Source organism: Cucumis sativus, chromosome 6 (genome assembly GCF_000004075.3).
Source record: "Cucumis sativus cultivar 9930 chromosome 6, Cucumber_9930_V3, whole genome shotgun sequence".
In the NCBI taxonomy this organism is placed as follows: domain Eukaryota; kingdom Viridiplantae; phylum Streptophyta; class Magnoliopsida; order Cucurbitales; family Cucurbitaceae; genus Cucumis; species Cucumis sativus.
In genome coordinates, this window is record NC_026660.2 from 15,826,288 (window position 1) to 15,842,915 (window position 16,628).

A 16,628-nucleotide genomic window follows, 5' to 3' on the forward strand; every position below is an offset into this window, starting at 1 on the left:
GTGATATAGTGGGTTTTAATAAATAATTGGAATAAGATTTGGAATGATATTTTGTTACAAAGTAGAATTATGGGCTTTTAATTATTTAAAGTAATATTTGGGTGCAACTTTATATTTATTATGTGCTTTGTTTATAATTGTTAAATTTAGAGATTTTTAAGATTAAAATGATGGATTTTTTTTAATTGAATTGAAATTAAATTGGTATATAAGATGATCAATCATTTGAATGTTGTATTTAAAAGTGGCCAATATTTTGGGATATGATTAATTTGTCTTTTAACATGATCTTTTATGTTTAATATTTTTAGATGGAATTAGATATTGCTTTATGTAAAAGCACTAATAAAAAAAACAGAGAGAGAAAAAGGTATTTTTGTGTGTGCTTTAAATCTTTTTCTTTAGTAATATCATTCATCATATAGCTAAATAAGATTTTAAAAATTATTCTTCAATTGTTTTTAGGAAATAAATAAATAAATATTTTGTTTGATCTTTTATTTAAATATGTTTTTATATAACTAAAAAATACCTGCGTTTCATGTGTAGAAATTATATTGTTTTTCTTTTTATATTTAAATACTACTAATTAAACAAAGTAATATGTTGAGTAACTTTTTTTTGTAGTTTAACTTAGTATGAAGATTCAACAAACTATAAACTTCGTGTGTATATACGAATATAATTTGATGACAAATGAGTTGTGTTCTTTTAAACAATAAGAATAATTTAAAATGAAACTAAACAAAATACTGAAGTTTTAATTTATAAGTAAACACCCCTAATGTTTAGAGAGGGATAGATTATCTTTTCAACTATAACAACGTGGGTCTCAAAACATTACTTTTTATTCAATTTTTATATATTGTAACATTTTCTGTGAATGTTGCTTGAAAAAAAAATATCTAAAATTACATATTCACATTAATTGTGCACAACAAAATATAATTCTAAATGTAATCTAAAAATAAATTTAATGAGTATAATAATTTAAATATTAAAATAAAATGTAACAGAAATTAAAAGAGAAATAAGAAAATTCACGCATATTCAGCTTGAACGTGAATCATCCCAAAAAATGAAAAATAAGAAGGAAAGAAAAACAGTTAGTTTCTTTTGAACTACGTAGAAAAACAAAACTATATTATAATGAATGACAGACATTATATCATTTTTCTACTCTCCTTCTCTAAATTCATATATTTCTTCGTTTTTTTAAAATTATATTAAAGCAAATTAATGTCCTATATAAACTATATCTTTCTTCAACTCTTTCTCTAAAATCATAAAGTATTAATATGTTGTAACACCAAAAATATATTTCAACTTAAAAGCAAAGCGAAAGATGAACGATGAGAGTTGGATCAATCAATATTATATGTTATTATATAATATAAATTATTATAAGAAAAAAATACATATATTTTTGCCATAGAAAAAACACATATAGTTTGTAAAAAAATTCAAATGTTCGTATGAAAATGATGTCTTTATATACTTGAAGAAAATAAATGGTTACCGGTCTTTTAAAATCTCATAATTAAATATAAATTTATGCATTTTAGAAATTGACTTATTAAAATAAATAGATAAAAACTTTTCATATTCCACAGTGAAGTTAAGAATTTGAAAAGATAATACTCTATTGATTTTATTATTTATATTAAATAAAAACAAATGATATAACTAATTATAAAATAAAATAATTCATAAACTTATTTTTTTAAATTTAAAGAATAACTAATATTTATTTTAAAGTATAGGATAATGTTGTAAATTTAAAATTTGACAAAAGATACAATTGATTAAAAAATAATTATCCTTTTAAGCTACATTTTAATACAGTAAGAATTAACGGATTGAAAAGAGGTGGAAGTGATTTAGAGATTATCATTTTTTTTCTTTCCAAAATTGTTGAATTTTTTAGAGATAATGTACTTATAGTTTTTTTTCTTTCCAAGATTATCATTTAGAGATAATGTTTTGTTTGCTAAACGCCAAAGTTTATAGTTTATTATTCTTAAGGCTCCTAAACTTATATAGACGAGTTATTTTTTGAAGTTTTATCTGAGCATGAAATTAAATCCTTTTATTAAATTATGATAAAATCTACTTATAATTTTAAATACAAAATCATTTTAACACGACAAAACTATTAAAACTATTTATAATTATAATAAAATTTCAAAATTTTTCACTAAAATATATAGAAGTTAAGTTTACAATTTGACTGCCATCATTAAAATTAAAAGAGGGTAGGGAATTGAATTCGTTCAGTATGATGTTTCCTTTCGTGATATCAAGATTCCCACCAAAATTGGGTATGCTTCAATTGTTTACACTTGTACCTTATGAATGCAACATTTAAATTCAATAGTGGAATCAAATTCTAACATCCCCTACCCATCCCTATCCAATCTTTTCTTTTTTTACCAAATTTTAAAATGAAATTTAAAACAAAAGCCAAGTGTTATTCCAATTTATGAAAATGTACTTTCAACTTTTGAATTCATTCCTTTTAAAGAGAATATAATTGTTCCATTTTCACTTTAAATATTTTGAATTGGATGACTATTATTCTATATATTCTTTACCATTCACAAATTTCAATCATTAATTCACCAAGATTCGTATTAGTTTTAAATTAAGTACCCTTCACTACCTTAATCAATCATTATATCTTTGTTACATGATCGTTATTTGGAATATTTCAAATTTGGTTTATATCGCCTCTTTTTCTTTTTCGTCGGTTGGTTTTTAAAACATATATGATTCTTAATACTTTAATGATGGTTTATTGTTCCATTTTTTTAACTTTTTGTATCTTTAAGTTTTAAGTTTGGAATTTCATTTCAATTTAGTTTTTAGGTTTTAAATTATTGCAATTTCAATATTTAAATTAAAATTAATTTGTTGTCGGAAGAGTTTAATATAGTGAATGTGAGGGGATCTCATTCTTAGGGGTAGTCTAAACATATTGTATTGAAGAGATCTCATACAAAACTTGAGTAAACATTATTATGCAAGTGAAGGGAGTTCAAACTTAAGAGGATTATTGGTTGAAAAGCAAGTTATACGAGAGTCATTGAAAAATGAGTCTATCAAACAAGTACTTTCGTTAAAATTGTTAAACTCTTTATAAGTAAAGTTTTGTTTCACCAGACACATTGCATCCTAGACGTAGGTGATTTTGCACTGAACTAGATTATATATCTTTGTGTCGTATTTTCTGTTTACTTCTATGACGACTCTCTTGTCATATATATTGTATGTGACATCGTGCTATTGTTTTTTTTCACCTAGAAATCATAATATTTAACCGATTTGATGACATTGAAAATGTAGAGAATGCAATTAATTTGAAATTATCCGTCATCTTTGATCGGTGTGTAAAAATTTGGAAGAGTAAAATGTGGAAAATGATTAATTGTTACTAAGCAAATTTGTTTATAAATGGGCCGCAGTTTCGTCAGATCCAACTGGGTTGGGCCGAGTAAAGAATTGAAACACAGCTGCCATCACCCCCGAATTACGAGCCCATTTTCAATATTTAAGGCCCAATTGTAAATTTCATTGAAGAAGAAGTTGTTTTCTTTTTCCTTTTTTCTCTTTTAAAATAAAAGAATATGAATTTAAATGAGTTTAATTAGTTGAGTTTTAGCCGATGAATCAAAACAAATCAGAAGGAAAAACCCAAAACCGTATTGAAAATTGCATTGGTCATCAGCCATCAATCTTGAACTGTCTTATTAATTGGGTTCGAAAAATAAAAGAAAGGGCAAAAATGAAAAAAATTACGAACCACAAATCGAACAACATTCTCGGTAAAAGAAATAACTAACATTCTACTTTTAACCTTCATTTACCCTTTATAAATTCACCCCAATTCCACTCTCATTCCAATCCAGAGCCCAAGGGGCAATCCATCTATTGTCTTTCAGAAAAGCCCCTACAGCTCTGAGGGAAAAAAAATAGAAAAAAAAATCCCAAAAAATCCCCCAAAAAAATAATCTTTTTGTTTTCAATCTTTCAAAATGTCAAACGGATTTGCCAATGCCGAAGGTGATAAAAAGAAGAAGAAGATAGCCATCATTAGTGTGTCTTCTTTAATCCTGGTAGCAATGGTTGTTGCCGTTACCGTTGGCGTCAACAATGCACCCCATGGAGAGGAGCACGGTGATGACAATCATGGCAGCGAAACCACTCCTGAAATCACATCATCCACCAAAGCTATCCAAGCCATTTGTCAACCAACGGATTACAAAGAAACCTGTGAGAAGAGTCTAGAGGCAGAAGCCGGTAACACAACAGACCCAAAAGAGCTAGTGAAAGTGGGCTTTAAAATCGCAACAAGGAGTCTGAACGAGGCTATTAAGAATTCAACCACACTTAAAGAATTAGCCAAAGACCCCAGAACCAACCAAGCCCTTCAAAATTGTCGTGAGCTACTAGAATATGCCATTGATGATTTGAACCAGTCGTTCGAAAGAATCGGCACCTTCCAAATGTCCAAACTCGATGATTTCGTCGCGGATTTAAAGATTTGGCTCAGTGGTGCACTCACGTACGAACAAACTTGCTTGGATGGTTTTGAAAATACTACAGGTGATGCTGGTGTCAGAATGCAAGAGTTTCTGAAGTCAGCTCAGCAAATGACAACCAATGGCCTTGGCATTGTTAATGAATTGTCTACCATTCTGGGTTCACTTCAGCTTCCTGGAATGAGTGGACGACGACTTTTGGAAGATGATGATCGTGAAATGCCATCATGGGTTAGCGACGGAAAGAGACGATTGATGCAGGCGGGAGCCGCTGCGATGAAACCTGATTTGGTTGTAGCTCAAGATGGGAGTGGGAAATACAAAACCATAAATGCAGCTTTAGCTGATGTGCCTTTGAAGAGTAATAAAACGTTTGTGATTCATGTGAAGGCTGGAATTTACAAAGAAATTGTTGTCATCCCCAAACATATGACTCATCTTACAATGTACGGTGATGGTCCAACCAAAACTGTCGTCACTGGTAGCTTAAACTTCATCGATGGCATTCAAACATTCAAGACTGCTACCTTCTGTAAGTACAGTAGCATTTGATTTGATTTGATTTGATTAGTTTTGGTCTAATTAATTGATATGGTTCAATTCGATTCAGCTGCAATTGGAGCTAACTTCTACGCTAGAGATATGGGATTCGAGAACACAGCTGGAGCAGCAAAGCACCAGGCCGTGGCCCTACGAGTCCAATCCGATAGATCAATCTTCTTCAACTGCCAAATCGACGGATACCAAGACACACTCTACGCACACGCTCATCGTCAGTTCTATAGAGATTGCACAATCAGTGGCACCATCGACTTCGTCTTCGGAAACGCTGCTACAAATTTCCAGAACTGCAAGCTAGTGGTGCGAAAGCCATTGGATAACCAACAATGCATCGTAACTGCTCACGGGCGTTTGAACAGAAAGGAACCAACGGCATTGATCTTCCAGAGCTGCCATTTCATGGGTGATCCAGCTTACTTGCCATTCAAGGCCATCAACAAGGCTTATTTGGGACGTCCATGGAAGGAATATTCAAGAACCATTATAATCGGATCAACAATAGACGATATAATTCAGCCAGAAGGATGGTTGCCATGGATGGGAGATTTTGGATTGAACACATTGTTCTACGCGGAGGTACAAAACAAAGGAGCAGGGGCTGATGAAAGTAAGAGAGTGAAGTGGAGAGGAATTAAACATATTACGCCACAACATGCTGCGGACTTCACTCCAAGACGATTTATTGATGGCGATGCATGGATTCCTGCCAAGGGAATTCCTTACTCTTCTGGGATGATGTAATGAACAAAAGGGTTTTAGTAAAACCAAACCGAACCGAACCCTTTTTTCTCTTTTTCTCTTTTTCTCTTTTTCTTTTGGCGTTCGTTTAATGGAAATCCTATGGGAAATAATTTCACTTATATTACCTATATTTATATTATGATCTGAATCTTCTTTCTTTCGTCTAATTTTTGTTTGATGCAATTATTATAAATCATGGTATATAAATAAAGAAAAATAATGTGTTTGAACTTTTTGGTAAATATTAGAGATTGATACAAACAAGAAAATGAAAGGAAATAAGAGTCTTAAGTTAATAGATTTTGAATGGAAGAAAAAAATGTTTACTTGAGGAATTAGAACTCTTCAAACTGAACATCATTTGGTACAAAACTGATCATAACTATATTCAAATAAGAAAAAAAAAAATTAATTACAAGTTTAATCTTATAATTAGAGAGAGAGAAAAAAGATTCATAAAACATTCTTTCTTAAAACTAAATTATAAGAACCACATTTGCAATTAAAAAAAAAGTTCGTATTTGTATTTTTGGTTCACAAAACAAATATTTACAATTCTAGCCACGTTCCGTTCCATCACAAAACCGTTATCTTTCTGAACCGACTGCTTCTATTTCCTCCTTAACGGACAACGACTTCACAAAATTCACCGTTGCCCTCGACGTCCCATCATCCGACATGTCGTTCACATGCCTCGACTCATCATCCACCACCTCCACCGACGCCGCCATCTCAACCGGACACCGATGATCCGTTTCTTCCTCACCAGATCTCGAACCCAGTTCACAGACATCAATGGCAATCTCCCCCGGGTCATCATGCGGGCCGGACTCACATTCGGGTTCGGGTTTCACCTCAGATCTACAAAGCGGGCAAGTCGCGTGGGAATAAAACCACATATCAATACACCCCACGTGGAAGCTATGGTTGCATTTCGGAATACTCCGTCCGATTTCGTTCTCTTCAAATTCCGATAAACAAACCGCACAGTAAATCGGATCCGGGTCGGTTTTCTCCGAGTGAACGAAAACGGGTAGGGACTTGAGAATCGACTGCGGCAAACCACGCGACGGAACACCAGCGGCGGCGATTCGAGGCTCGGCAGTGAAAACAAAGTGTTGACGGCGGCGACGGCGGCGGATACGAGATGGGCGGGGGGTGGAGGAGAGTAGGAACAATCGAACGTAGAGATGAAGACAAATCATGAGGATGACGACAAATAATAATAAAATGATTGCGCCGAGCATGATTTTGCCGCTGAGAGCGTAACGTGTGTAGGAGGGCGGATATAAGAGGGAGGCATCGTCGTCGTCGTCGGCCATTGGCGGCGAGGAAATAGGGAGAGAAAAAAGGGAAATTGAATAATGATAATTGGGAAGAAAGGAAAGAAGGGGATAAGGAAATTTAAAGGAAAAAGGAAGGAAACTTCGTGAGGGTTTCTGGTTGGAGGAAGGCTTGTTCTTTAGAGTCTATGAAGGTCAACAATATTTTAAATCATTTGTTAAAATCATATATATTATAATTGAATTCACTAGTGAAGTGGATTTGGCAGTAGTGGTGTAGGCGAAACAAATTACATTGACTAATTACTTTAAATAATATCAATATAAATTTCTAAATTCAAATACAATTTCAACAAATATTTCTAAATCTACATCTAAATCCATTCAAAATTATATATTTTATACCAACAAAATGTGTTTCTACTTACAAGGGTATCACAGTTTTCTCTCTCTCTCTCTCTTTTTTTTTAGTTTCTCTTGCCATTTTGGTAACATATTGGCATGAAAATAATTATATCTAACTTATTTTAGATGAAAACATATGAGAAATAGGTTATAAATTTAAATGGACTCAGTAGTAAAAGTTTAAATTGAACTTAACAATGATTTTCTTTTTCTATAAATGTCTTGTGTTTATTATATTTTAGTTTATTTTGGTATGTTTTAAAACGTTTATTGTTATTATAACTATTTTTATTTTAGAGATAATTGTGGTTTGTTGAAGTGTTTTCAGTGTATTTGCAAACAACAAATAGTTTTAAAAAATATTAACTAATTTGGATTAACAATATTTTGCTTATATTCCCTAAATATATGCCCATATCCTTATATCCCCTGTATGCATATAATTCTTTAAATCAAATTAATTAACATTTATTTATTTAATTTAAGTTTAATAAAAATTTCTACCACAAAATTGCTAAAAGAATTTAAACTGTTACTCCTTCTTTAGATTTCATAATATTTGAATTCCCTAAAACATTGACAATCACTGCTACATTATTTTCATATGATAATACATATTACCTATGGTTAATAAAGAAATGGTTATGAGAATTTTAACCATTCCCAAATCATTAGATTTTATAATATTTTGATTTCAAATATTACATCATATTCTTAATGACAAACATAAATTAAGCATTTTGTATTATTTATATTTCAAGTTATTTAAAGAAAATTATCAGATAATACATAGTACGAATGGTTAATAATAATTTAAAAACAAAGTTTTATCATCACTACAATCGTGCTAATTATGATTATACACTTATTTTGATTGATTTTTATTAAAAAAATAATTTATTGTGCCTCTTGTATCATATAATTATTTTTCACGTTGTGTTTTTTAATTACGTTAATATTCATATTTATTTTAACTATATACTTTTTTATTTTGTATGTGATGTTTTATTTCCAATCATCATTGTTATGCATGTGTAATCAAAAAATATAATCCGTGTTTTACTTGTATAATTCATAACAAATTTTTGGATTTTTAACATTCAAATCAAATTAATTAACATTTATTTATTTAATTCATAAAACTTATGTTTAATAAAAAAAATATAATAAATTGTTAAAAGATTTTCAACTATTCCTCTTTTGTTAAATTTCATATTATTTTGAATTCAGATATTATAATATGACACACTTATCCACTACTTTTAAACGATTTATATTTCAAATTGTTTAAAAATATTTATTAGATAATACATAGTTATTTTAATTTATATTTTAAATTGTACACTTGTTTTGATTGATTTTTATTATAAAAATTAATTTATTGTGTCTCTTTTATTAAAGAAGTGTATTTTGCAAACAACATCCAAATTTGGTAAATGTTAACTAAATTTGCTATTTTGTTGTTTGATTTATGCTAATGTCTATTTTCAAATTTGTTATATTTTAAACAATTTATTAAATAACAAATAATATATAGCTTTTAATATAAAAAATTGAATATAAATTTTAATATTTATTTCTAATAAAAATTTGAATTTAAATTTGAATGTATTTTTTAATAACAATTTGAATTTAAATTTTGGAATTTAATTATGTCTTATTGACATTTTTGAAATTATTTGAATCTTCTTCTTTCAAGTTTTATTAGAGAAAATAAAATAAAGAGATTGAAAGAGACAGCCGACAGAGATAAACACAATATGAAAGAGAATTTTTTTATTGCAAACAAGAGAGAAAAGCTCAAATGAATCTCGAATGTATGAAAAACTCACCGATTTGAGTGGATGAACTCATCGATGCATATCTTGCATATAAGTTTTCAATTTTATGATATAATTTCATGATTTCATCATTATTATAATATCAACAATGCTCCCATTTTCAACTTGAAGCTTTCGGCTATGGTTGTTCGACAGGTCTAGAGTCAAACTTTTTGATTGAATGTGTCTCAATTTTGCAATTACCCATTTGAAATAGATTGTATCTTTTAGACATTGAAATAGATTTTAAATTTTGGAGTTGGAACTTTTCATTAATGACAAATTATTTTATAATTTTTATGTTTTGTGAGAAATTTTAATTACAATGTATTTTGAGTTTAGTAAATAATTGTATTTTTTTATATTGGATAGTAGGAATTGTTTTATTTATTTATTTATTTTAATTTTTACGTTTTGGTATCGTAACAATTTAAAATTATTTCTCGTAAAACTCATAATTTGTTAAGGTTGATGACAGCCAAATCATAATAGATAGTAAAGGGAAGTGAGGTAAAAAGGATGGAAAAGCATTTGGAAGTTGCCAAACTATTTGGGCTGTGAGGTTTCACTTTCTGGGCCCATTCATTTGTCCAAAGTTTCTGATTTCTTTGTCCAATAACACGACGTTCCTTTTACGCTTAAAATAGACTTTAAATCATTCATCAAATTCAAAATGAATATCCTGAACACGAAAACAAAGAAAAAACCATGCCTTCTGATATTGACACAAATTATCTGGATTTACACACAAGCATATGTTCTTGATTTGGACTCCATCACATAATCAACTTTAAATGACTACCTAAACTATCACAAAACTCAAGATGAATACCACCCACGAGAAACTAATTGCACTAGGATGAAGAAAAAAGCTTGAGCCAAACATCTATTTACAAGATCAGTTATTGTTGTCATATGAAAGTTAACAGTGTTTTCTTTACTCGAAATTTTATGTCATTAAGATGTTTTGTGTTCGCGCGCACACATAATTTTAAGTACAAACTTCGGTTTTTTGGCTAATGAGATTGTGAGAGCTTTTAATTATGTCTATTAGCTTCTTTAATTTTATATAATGGTGAGTAGTATAGGTCAATGATCATTGTACACCATTCAAAATTTAGAACAAAACACACGAAACAACACTTCCAAAAGTTCAACTTATTAAATAAACAAGTGTTTAGGACTAGCTTTGTAATTTACTACACTTATATCTACGTCTCCACTCTATTTTCAACCTTATAATTTGTTCTCCAAACACATTTGATAACTACTTTTATGTCTAGCTCTTTTTCTTTTCTTCTGGTTGTGTACGTATATATTTAAACAAATTTTAAAAAATAATTGATAATATATGTTTTTATTCCGCTTAGACCTATTCTTTTCTTTATGATATTTCATTGACAATGTTGTTGTTGCATGAATTCTCAGTTTTAGCTTCCACTAACTAAAGTATTGTTTGTCAAGATTCTTCCTGGAATCCTCAAACCACAAATGTGATATCTCTTGATACAGCTTAAGTCTTAGTTATCATTGGAAGGTGTTCGATCGACAACTATGGTCGACTTTTGTTAAGTTAAAGTTGAATTGAACGGTTCAATAACGATTATTCTCATAAACAAAAAGGATAGCTCGTATATGTGGTTGACAAGTTTATTAATCATGATTAGTTCATAAAACACTAAAATGAGAAGAAAACAAACAAGCAGATTATGGGAAGATGATGAAGAAGAATAGTAAGAATAGTAAAGACATGTATAGATTGTCTATATTTTTAATACAGTTAAAAGGTGGGAGGATTTCAACTACAGATTTTAAAGTTATTTGGTAATTGAACTTGATTTTGATATACTTCTATTTTTTAAATAAAAGAAATATTTTCAAGTCCATACCCATCCCTAAAAAAAAAACATTATAAGAAAGTAATGTTAGTAGGTGTGGATGAAAATTGGGATATTGGGTGAAAAGCGGAAAATATATTGGACGCAAATCCCTAGCCCACGCAACACTGGCCTTAGGGCTTATACTTTAGTGAGTGGGCTTATGACCAATAAAGCCCAATAAGTAAACATGTATTGTATTGGTTTATTTTTCTTTAATTAAACCAATAAACAAAATGTTTTAACCTAAAATGCTTATTATTTAATATTAGTACCATCTTAGCTTGTTGATCCTTTTCCTCATCATGAAACTTCTTATGGATGTAAATCTGCAAACAAACATGTGAAAATATGGGAAAATGTGAATAGAAACATATAATAACAATAGTGGAGAATAGAATAGAGGGGATGGGATGTGTAGAGGAAAGTTGTGTGATATTAAATTAATATCTTATAAAAATAAACTATATGGGCATTTAATTGGAAAAGTTAAGAAGGGTCTCGAGGGAAGAATGATAAGTTTGAATTTTATTGCAAATATATCACATTTATTATTAGGGTTTCCTCAATGCCCTTCCCATCTCTCTTATTCAGCTTCCCTTTTCCATATCCTTTGTCTTTAATTTAATACACAATTACTAATTTTCAATTTTAATTAATACAATAATCAAGTAAATAAAATTATTTACTTTTGAATATCAGGTGACTTCCCAAGTTCGAAGTTCAAACTACTAATTTTTTTTACATATTTTCAACTTATTAAATTGTGAGTTCAATATGTAACTTAACTATTTATCCCAAAACAACGTTCAAATAGTTGTAAAAGTTGAAGAAATTAATAGAATTCACACGTAAAAGAAAATTAATAAGATATAAGTTTGATGTTTTTAGGCTAAGTGAAGTTCACAATTTTAGTCTCTATCAATTATTTATTGTAAGTCAAGTTAACTCACTCTTAGAAATATGGTGGAAGGGGAATGGGTGTGTAGAACATTAAATGATAGACAAATTTATGCATAGAAGATGTTGGTAACAAGTACTAAAAAATTTATGTTTGAATTTCTTTAACCTACAAGAAGAACAAAATCATATTTTAAATTTTTATATCCCCTCATCATCCTCTTATAAAAAAGAAAGAAAGAAAGAAATAATAGAACTATAAAGCAAACCACCATCTCTCACCTCTCTCCATCTAACTTCTACCTTTTCAAATTCCCTCTTGAAAAAGAAAAAAAAATACCTTCCTCTGATTTGATCTCTTCACCTTCCTAACCCCCATGTCCACCAAATCCCCTGTTTTCCCCTTCCCTGAAGAACCTCAACATTTCAGCGACTATGGCTTCGACCCTCAAATCGACTATTTCCAGGTTCCCTTTCTTCCCCCTTTTTTTTTCAAAAAAAAAAAAAAAAGAGAGACTAATATCATTCTTCATTAATTCATTTGTAATCATTTTTTTTGTCCTTTTTAAATTTAGGTTCTGGAAGAAGCAAGAAAACACAGACGAGAATCATCAAGATCCATAGACTCCCTTCATTTCAAGCTCCAAAAACCCATTTCCAAAGACGATTCAAAGAACATCACAAAGAAGAAGAAAAAGCGTTGGTGGAAAAACGCTTTCCTCTTCTTCAAATGGAAATGGATCCACATCCACCACCAAAACGACGCCGCTAATTTTCTTCACGACGACGACGTTCATCAAGCCAGAGCCCGTGCTTTCCGTGCTTCCATTTCCGGTCCGGTTTATGTAACGGAAAGTCGTAGCGGTTCCTCTACTCCTTGCCGCTCCACCACTCGACCCTCCTCCGGTCCACTCGCCGGAACTCTAACGCCCACTAGAAAAGGAGACGTTGAAATCCCTTATCTTAGCCTCCGAGAACTCAACATGGAGCAACAACAATATAGAATTTCCTCCTCCGCTCCCATGCCTATTTACTTAGTCACTTAAAATTAATTAACTAAAACAAAAACTTCATCAACAACAGCAGCAGCAGCAACAACAAATGCTTTCGTTTTCTTCTTTTTCTTCTCTCTGGTGGGTGTTAAATGGGTTGTCGATTGGGTGGGTTTCCCGGCGGGGCCTGCGACGGGAAGTTGTTTTTCTTTTCTTAATTTTATAAATTGGGTGCAAAAAGGTGTGTTGATCCATCGGGAAAAGGATGGGATCTTTTCTTTTGATCCGCCTTTATTGATTTACGCGTTCAACAGGTTTATCGTCTTTTCATCTGACCTTTTCTTTTCTATTTATTATTATTATTAATTATTATTATATTATGTTTAATGATGTTTTTAATTTCTCCAGATTATTAGGAGTTTAGCTTTAAAAAGGTTTGTAATCTTCCATCCTATTATTAACCCCATAATCATCATATTAGATTTCTTTTCTTTCTCCTATTACTAGGTTCTCTTAAATGTGTTTATTTCCATCTTTAACTTACCACATACTCTCTAAAATAGGGGTTTAAAATACCAAACTAATATTTGATTCTGTTCCAACTCGTATTTGTTTTTTGTTTTTAAGATTTAGGGTTTAGAGTTTAATTCCTCATTATCATTATTATAGTAAGTAATGATAATAAAATAGGTTTATCACTTGTAATGTATAGCTCTTGTGTTTAAGTTTCCAAATCTTATTTGTAATCCCATCAAAAAATTATTTATAGATCTAACTGTGTTGAAATGTTGATTTCTTCTAGAATGGTTTTTTAGTTTTTTTTTTCTTTTCTTTTTTGTTGGATTTTGCATAAACTCATGAAAGTGGAAATATGAAACTTAAAGGTAGGTTAGATGTATTAATTATTTTAGATCCTAAATTGAGAGGAAATAGCAAAATGTTGAAAATATTATTAAAATATAGTAAAAAAAAAAAAATGAAAATGAGCTAAAAAGTATTTGAGAGTATTTGAGATTGTGATATAGTTTATAAATAGTTTCAATTTAAAAAATAGATGTGTTGTTAAAATTGGATTTATATATAAATTTGATAAATGAAAAATTTCAATAGAAAGTTAGAGAGTAATTAGAAGAATGACAATATTTTATTTGTGGTGGGATAAATATTGTTTGAATAATGTAGAAAGTTTATATTTTAAAATTAAAAAAATAAAGGTAATGATTTGAATATTCCATCTTATAATTATGAAGTAAATGCTTTATGTTAGTTGTTAATTGTACCACAGTTGTGTTGAAAAAGAACATACTTTTGGAAGCTTAAAAGATGTGTGTGCTTTTTAGTCACACTTCTGAAGCACAAACCCTTAAAATAGGGAATATTTTGTTATTTTATATGAAGGAAAAGTAGGAATAAATAAGGTCTTATTGAATTAAAAACAACAAACAAAAAAATGTGGTTTATTAACATTGAAATTGAAAATCCTCTAAAGAACAATCCATTGAACATCACATTTCAAATTAAATCTACCAACTCTAACAACAACTTGGTTGGCTTAAACAACTTTTAGTTTAACGTTGCATCCTAATGATAAGATCAAGAAAGTATTATTATTATTTCTTTTTTCAAAGCTAAGCAGCTCAATTAACTGTCGGTTCTTGAGATCCGTTGGGTGGAAGATTCTGGGTATCTTCTCATTTAATTTTCCCTCCACCATTTTTAATCTAACGGTTGGCGGTGGATCCAAATCCAAACCTTACGTCAAAGGAGCCGCGTGTCGTGATCTGAATCTGTCTCATGTGGGATCGTGTATTAGCTTGGAAATGGGCCGTTGGGCCCGTAAAGATCAAACAGTAGTAACGGCAAGTGTGAGGGAATTTGGTAAAAAAAAATGAAAAACGACAAATCGGAAGAGAGACAGAAGGTGATGGATGGAGCGGAAAAAAGTGCGTATTAAACGGCTCAAATGAGAAACCGATACGTCGTTTTCTCAAAACCAAGGCTTTGGTTGTACAAAATATGTAAAGCGGGTGACGTCAGGGCATCAGTTTGTCACGTGGCCGCCGCTCCTATTCCCTGCAAGCCACGTTCTCTCTTCTTTTATATTATTATCATTATTTTGTTAAAATGGTATATTTCGAGAATTGTTGGATTTTAAAATTATGTATTTTTAATTATTAAGTAGGGGTTTTTCAAGAATAATAAAAGTACAAATTATTTACCCACTGTAGAAAGAAAATTACTAAAACATAGAATTGATTATACTTTGACAATTATTCTAATTAAAAAGTAGGGAGAGGATGGAAATGGATTGTTAATGAACATTTGATGAGATTTTCAAAAGGCTTGCAATGGGGTGAATGTTGATAGACGTTGAATGTTACCGTTGAGGACATATATTTGTACAATTAATAAAGATGGTATGGATTTAATAGAGAATAACTAATGTTGTTGAAGACATTTAAGTGCATGATTTGAGCCTTACTTTCTTTGTGATATTTTTGTTGCAAGTTTTTAATAGGGGTTTGAATGGTATAAACTTTAGGGAGGTTCGACCTATACTAAATCTGTTGACGGTGTCTTTTTCCGGTGGAGTTAAATGGGTTTTCTTTAGATGATTTTTTTTTTCTTCTCGAATGAAGTGTTTTATATACGTCATTTGTTTAGGAGAAGGACTTGAATGTATCACTATCGCATTTAAAATGAGAAGGATATTAAGAGACATGAAAAGTATATGGTTAACAAATAGCTAAACAATAATTGAAAGTTACTATTTATATCAATAATGTGCATTATAAAACACTTCTAATTAATAGGAAAAAACACTTCTAATTGATAGGAAAAAAAAGCATAATTGGATGATGTTTGAAAAATATATAATGAAAAGTTTGGTGTATAACAATTTTATTTTGAAGAAAAGTTTGGTAGAAACTAAAATGAAGGTAAGTTATTAATGAAACAGTAGCATAAGTTTGAGATTAAAATTTGAATTAAGAGGAGGTTGAAAATAAGAAGCATTAAGCTGTAATGAACTCTATCTTGATATGTTGAAGGCCTAGACCCATTTGAGAAAATAAAATAATAACGCCTTAATTATAAGTTATAACAATTTAAAATGGTAATTAATTATAAGCAAGAACCAAGGGATTAAGATTTGAAGTGTAAAAAAGGGAAGGAGTTGAGTTTAAATATATTCGGGTTAAAAAGGAAGAACACGTGGATTTGTCAGAATAGGAGATTCCATTCCCTACCCATTGCTAATCTTTTTTTGTTAATCTCAAATTTACCGTATGGTTATTTCATTTTTGTTTTTTCTTTCCCAAATTTGCCCTGCCTACTCCCCTCTTCATTATGGGCCTTTTATCACCTATAGGCCCATTAATTAAATTGATTCTTCTGAAATCAGAGTTTCAAATATTGAATTCCTTCAGCTTATTTACTTTAATCAAAAGATTCTTTTATTGACTCTTATGCATTCAAATTCAAAATTTCAAGCATCACAAGTTTATTC

At 30.2% G+C, this 16,628-nt stretch overlaps 3 protein-coding genes across 3 annotated transcripts; 2 read left to right on the plus strand and 1 right to left on the minus strand.

The window, feature by feature from the left end:
- Positions 1-3,892: 3,892 nt before the first annotated feature.
- On the plus strand, positions 3,893-5,991 carry LOC101221958 (probable pectinesterase/pectinesterase inhibitor 21). Its single transcript, XM_004150455.3, has 2 exons — positions 3,893-5,073; positions 5,152-5,991. Exons 1-2 carry the CDS (start codon positions 4,035-4,037, stop codon positions 5,841-5,843), a joined length of 1,731 nt encoding a protein of 576 aa, XP_004150503.1. The 5' UTR covers positions 3,893-4,034; the 3' UTR covers positions 5,844-5,991.
- Positions 5,992-6,150: 159 nt separating this feature from the next.
- LOC101222198 (RING-H2 finger protein ATL2) lies at positions 6,151-7,286 on the minus strand. The gene has a single exon (XM_004150456.3). It carries the CDS (start codon positions 7,163-7,165, stop codon positions 6,431-6,433), a length of 735 nt encoding a protein of 244 aa, XP_004150504.1. The 5' UTR covers positions 7,166-7,286; the 3' UTR covers positions 6,151-6,430.
- A 5,073-nt stretch (positions 7,287-12,359) lies between these two features.
- Positions 12,360-13,616, plus strand: LOC101220317. The gene is made up of 2 exons (XM_004150449.3): positions 12,360-12,595; positions 12,704-13,616. Exons 1-2 carry the CDS (start codon positions 12,506-12,508, stop codon positions 13,172-13,174), a joined length of 561 nt encoding a protein of 186 aa, XP_004150497.1. The 5' UTR covers positions 12,360-12,505; the 3' UTR covers positions 13,175-13,616.
- Positions 13,617-16,628: the final 3,012 nt, after the last annotated feature.